Source organism: Cyprinodon variegatus, unplaced genomic scaffold (assembly GCF_000732505.1).
Source record: "Cyprinodon variegatus isolate N-32 unplaced genomic scaffold, C_variegatus-1.0 Scaffold114, whole genome shotgun sequence".
Taxonomy (NCBI): domain Eukaryota; kingdom Metazoa; phylum Chordata; class Actinopteri; order Cyprinodontiformes; family Cyprinodontidae; genus Cyprinodon; species Cyprinodon variegatus.
In genome coordinates this window covers 72,136-78,098 of record NW_015150567.1, presented here as the reverse complement: position 1 = coordinate 78,098, position 5,963 = coordinate 72,136, and the positions used below count along the sequence as shown (strand labels likewise).

Sequence of the window (5,963 nt, the reverse complement as noted above, 5' to 3'; positions counted from 1 at the left end):
GTCAAACGGCAGCCGAATGGCAGCCCACTTCCCTGCAACTCCCAGCAAAATGCCCTCCAACTTCCTGCCACTTTTACTCTGACTCCCCCCTTTCACTCTCAATTACAGGGTCTGACCAGGAGATGGCGCTTCTCTTTAGATCTTATCTCCACAAATCATGACAGAATATTTTAGTACAAAGATTTATGTTGAAAAAGGAATTAGTGGTTAGGGCATTTCTTTTGGAATCCAGAGGTGGAGAAAAAAAAAAACTCTTTTTACAGGAAGATACCTGCAGCAGAGCAAGGCTCAGTGTGAACGTCTTTCTGCTGAGGCCGACTCGGTACTTTCTATGTGAGAGGAAGATTAGAAGAAGGTTAGTTGCTCCTTAAGTGGCTTCATCTAGGAGGGAAACTCTGAGGTAGGATTAGAGAAATGATCAAAGGAAAACACACGCAGTCAGTCAGCAGCTACGTCTGAAACAGACGGAGTTAAAAACTGTAAGAAGGGACCAAGTAGATCATCTCTGTCGCCATTAATGAGATTATTAACAACAATAATAATAACAACATATTTTCAGACAAAGGAATTAATGTCTCTATTTCTAAGCACCAAGTCATCAAACATCTTTTTAGATGCTGATGTTTTTACTGTTCAATAACAGATTTATATTGAGCAGATCTAGCTGCCTGCTCTCCTCCTGCAGAGCATCATACTCTTTACAAGCTGCGATTAGCAAACACATTTAACCACTTCTTATCGGCAATGTTTTAGACAAAATGCAAACAATTGTGGACCGCCTCGGGCAACAAGCCTCCTTATTAATATTACCACACTTCTGCAGAGCATAAGCAGACCTTTGACTGCAATGCAATTAGTCCAGTAATTGTGACTAGCTCGAAACAAGTTAAACAGACAGAGTAAACTATTCTGAAGACCAGAAAACATGGATTGGAATGGTAATTAGTTTACTCTAAGCTGCAGGAAGATGGAGAGCTACAGAAGTGACAGGTTAGCTCAGCTGCAACATGTTCCTTCTATCACATAAAAGCAATGAGGTGTTTTCATATGGAGAAAAAACGACAGTAAAGTGCAATAATGCACTCAAGGAAAATCACCCTCAGGAGGCTTTTGGTGCACTCTATAGTGAATAGGTTTCCTATCAAACCAACTTGTTGAAGATGGTGTATGTTAATTTTCTTCTTTAAAAAACATCCATGCAAAATTTAGACAAGTTTTATATTCTATTGTCGTTTTGTATACACAGAGTGTACACAAAACGAAATTTCGATCCAAAAAAGCTTAACGGTGAAATTAACATTTCCATTTATAAAGTGCAGCAGTGATCAAAATGTAAACAGTGTAGGAAAACCAGTTCAAAGACATGATGCAAAAGGCATTGATATGGAAGGTTCAGAGCTCTATTTAAAGGGATTAAAGGGATTAAAAGGGCTCTCCTCATCCTCTGCAGGAGCACTTCTGTGCCCTTTTGACCAGTGAGGGTGTCTGTGATGTGCACCCCTAGGAATTTGTTGTTGCCTACACCTCTGCAGCTGAGCTATCAGCTTCCCCTGGCACTAGCCTTATCTACTGATAGAAAACATAACGATCTCTGTAAAGGTGAAAAAGTAAATGAATACCTTGGAAATCGGAGTAGAGTCGTTGCTCCTCCATGTCCATAGGAGCCAGCTGAGGAGGCTCGGGCATCTGTTCCGGATGCCTCCTGGTTACCTCCCTTGGGAGGCGTTCCAGGTATGTCCCATTGGTAGGAGGCCTGGTCGAAGGCCCAGGACACACTTGAGGGTCTATGTCTCGGGGCTGGCCTGATGTCGTCTCGGGGTCCCCCTGAACAGCTGGAGGAGGTGTGTGTGGATCAGGAAGTAAAAATACTCATTCCATTGGCAAATCATCTCATTAACCTACTAAAATGAAGGGTAAAAGCACTTAATTTGAGACAGTTTTACTTATTTCTAGATCGTTTTTCCAGTGTGCTGGAGGTTTCTTCCTGTTTAAAGGGAGTTTTTCCTCTCCACTGTCACTACAAGCATGCTTAGTGTGAGGGATGCAATCAACTGGTTTTCCTTAGATAGAAAACTTTGAATCAGTTTGACTGTATGATCTGGTTGAACTGTAAAGTTCCTTGATGTGTTGTGAATTGGCGCTATAGAAATCAACTGAATTGAATTTAACCGAATCGAATGTGTTTTACTTTGTAATCTCTCTTCCTGCCAGACTCATGAAATTACTACTGAATGTCTGCGTAGTCCGACTAAAATAGAGCAGGGGTCAATCTCATTTAGAGCCAAGTAATCCCCCTGCAGAGAATCATGTAGGATGTTATCGTTCCCATTGACTCTTAATGAGCGCTAAACGCCACAACCTCTTCCGACGCATTTTCTGTCAGATCGGAAGAAAAATCGGATTCGGTGTGTTCAGGGCTTCACTGTGAGGCACAGCAGAGAGGCAGGCTCCGTCATGCTCTGTTAAGTAGCTGTGTTAGTTCTCAGCATTTAGCTTTCTTGCCCCTCTGTTCCACTGGGAATGTTTTCAGGCGGAGCCTCTCTGCACGCTTGGACTCTCACACATCAGGATTGCATCACTGCACTATAATAGAGAACTTGAAGGTTTTAAATATGACAAAAAATCGGTAAAAGTCTTTATTTTATTAGAACTACTAGCATCTTCTATGTCTGCTTTTATCCAGTAATTCTTCCTTTTTTGTTTTTTTTTTGTTCTAATTTTTTTTTATTGTTTTTATTCAATGCACATATTTATGAAGGCTGTCGATTATTTGTATTAACAAACATTTTTATTACATAAAAGTCCCAGAAATGTGATCCACAGACTGCAGATCTGGTCTTTTATTTCTAACCCTGACAGGCTCCACTTTGCTTTCATTGAGCTAACTTCCTGCCTGGATAATCCGTAGAAATGGAGCGTCGAAAATTGAAAAGCTTCCTACTTTAGAGAAACGGCCGGTCCTTCTGACGCTTTCAGAAATACGCCCCTCTGATTGACCTTTGGCTGACTGCAGATCCGCACGTCGATTGGAACACAGGGGAGTGGCTCTGCCAGCAGACGGCGCCATGTCTACTTACCGTAAATTCCGGACTATAGGGCGCAAGATATTACACGGGAGCATTTTTTTAACGTTTGATTTAATCCATATGATAAAACAAACAAATACGGTACATATTATGAATGCTTTTTTTTTTTCAAAGTACCTGTAACACATTTAAATATACATATGTGTCGGTAACACGCAAATAACGCTGCATATACCGGTACTTTTAATTGAACAACACACAGAACATTGCAGCCGACCAGGAAAAGTCATTAATCACTTTCTTCTTCCTCCTGCGCCGTAAAACCCTCAGAGTCCTCTTCCTCGGTGTCTGAATGGAACAGCTTCAGGATGCCGTCGCTGACTTCAGTCTCATCCTTGTCGCTCTCGCTTGAGCGCTCGCGTTCCTCTGCATCCCGCAGCAGCCCAGCCTTCCGAAACTCGCCGGTGATGCTGAATGTTTTCAAACGGCTCCATGCATTGAGAACTGTGAATACTCATCATCAATCAATTTTATTGGTCTGTTTTTAGCGCCATGAAAAAAAAAATGTATTAGCCGCTAGGGGTGGAACGGTTCACAAAATCCACGCTTCAGTTTGGTTCATGGTTTTCGGTTCGGCATATGTTTATTGTTACACAGAAAAATAAAAAATTAATAAAAATTTATGAAAAAATAAAAATGTATGAAATTAATGAAAAAATCCCCCAAAATTAATGAATTGTAATTATTTTAAATGATCCGCGGAAACCCTGGATCATTTCCACATGTTTTGCTGCGTTGAATTTAATCATCTGGCGCATGCCCTCTACGATCTCAGAGGAACTCAGAGCGGAGCGGACGGGAGCCACAGAGGAGGCTGTAGGCTTTGCTTTGAGCAGCCGGTCTGGAGCGCAGCGGGGCGGAGCGCTGATGGGGTATGTGGGATTTCGGGGTTAGCATGACATGTTGGTCATGTTGCTGTTAGCATAAACAAAACGTGTTGCACAATGCTTGCACACTGTTGCACTTTTATCCACAACTTTCTTCCCGCCGTCATCGTAGGTCACTCTAAATGCAAAGTGGTCCCATACAGCAGACCTATAAAGTGCTGCTGGCGCGTCTTCCAACTCCTGTTCTTTCCCACTCGCCATACCCACACAATTCTCCACAACAACTGATTTTTTTCTGCTACACCCGGCTACGCTGCTTCGCTTCTTCTTCTTCTTGTTTACTACTGGTGTTTGGCTTTGGTCGCAGTACCGCCACCTTCTGCGCTGGAGTGTAAACGCTTCGCCTATGAGAAAAAGGAGCAGAGCATGAACCGAACGAAACACACGCGAACCGAACCGAGACAGTCGAACCGAACGGTTCGGACGGTTTTCATAAACCGTTCCATCCCTATTAGCCGCACCGTTCAAACAGTGGGAAAAAAGTAGCGGCTTATAAACCGGAATTTACGGTAGGTCAGCTCATTGCACCAGGTGCTGGATTTATATTAAGGCTCAAAAAGGACAGACACTTTGTGTATATTAGCTTATTTTTACCGTGTCCTTTTGGATGGGCATACAACCTTTGAGGCAACCACCCTCCCTTTCTGGCTGTTTTATGATTTTTCCTGAAGCTTTCTGCATATTTGATAAACTCATAGTATGGCACACATCAGATAAACTGTCGGTCTGTCACTGGATATTTAGACTTGTTTCTCTCATGGGGTCGATCGTTACGTTACCCCTGCTGCTGCTGGTTTAACGTTCAGTGAGATTCAGCAGAAGTGAGATGTGGCCCCAGAGCCGCAGCAGGGCAGATGTGAAGAAAAATGAAATGAAATCAGGAGGAGAAAGTAGGCGCAAAATTGTTTCCTCTCTCCACTCCACCTCTTGCACTGATCAATGATCAGTGTGTGCTGACGTGTGTGTGTGTGTCGGGTAGACAAGCCACCTCCAGTATTTGAGGAATCAAATGAGTGTAATTAGAGGATCAGAGGGGTGTTTTTAGCTACGTGAGATTGACATTAAGGAGCAGGAGGCCCTGCAACACTGCAGGATTGTGTCAAGATGGCAAAGATACTAATACCATATCAGTGCCATTTGTTCCGTGTCAAAAGATCCAATTTCAATATTCAGTTGCTTCACAAGGTTTGCTCTGCTCTTTTATTGTGCTACTGTAGCCTGGGCTGCCCTGTCAATATGCGCAGTGCAGCTGTAATGAGACGTCAGATAAAAGCGTTGCCGCTAAATGCTTCTGCTCCAGCCTTTGTTGCTGCAAAGATCGGAGCAAATTGAGAGAGAATCCAATACAAAGCCGTATCAAACAGACCTGAAGAGGGATGCACTCATTTAGCTGGTGGCTGAATCAACTCAAAGCGATTCTGAGGAAAGTTATGCATGCATGCAGGAAAATGCAAAAGCTTAATGTAGGTTCTTTATTGATGAAGTGATAATATTAACTGGTGTTCATTGGTGTAAAGATGGAGCCTAATGGGTGTTTTTTTCCTGCTCAATAAACTGAACAGATAATTAAATGTCTGGTCATATTAGTTCCTTAAAACTAATAGCAAGGCTTTTCCTAATTCACTGTGAATAGATTACCATTTATATATGTTCAGCTTCGATCATCAAAGGCTCCTGATTCATCTGTTTACTGTCTTTATTTCTCCCTGGTTAGAACACAGACGCTGCCTTGCTTCCCACCATCAGTTACCCTGCTTTTGCCGTCGACGACGACGCCCTCTACAGCCAAACGCTGGACAAGATCGTCCGGAAACTCCGCGGCAAATATGGCTTCAAGCGTTTCCTTCGTGATGGCTACCGCACGGCTAATGAGGACAAGAACCGCCGCTACTACAAACCGGCGGAAATGAAGGTGAGTGTTAGGGTTGGGAATTGAAAAGATTTTCACGATTCCGATTCCCTTTTCGATTCTATGAAACGATTCGATTCT

At 42.9% G+C, this 5,963-nt stretch overlaps 1 protein-coding gene across 1 annotated transcript in view; it reads left to right on the top strand.

The window, feature by feature from the left end:
• Positions 1–5,963, top strand: part of phkb (phosphorylase kinase, beta) — a 145,938-nt gene that overhangs the window by 68,639 nt on the left and 71,336 nt on the right. Inside the window, exon 9 of the mRNA XM_015375180.1 lies at positions 5,688–5,885. Coding sequence (XP_015230666.1) covers positions 5,688–5,885 — 198 coding nt within the window. The remainder of the gene's footprint in view (positions 1–5,687; positions 5,886–5,963) is intronic.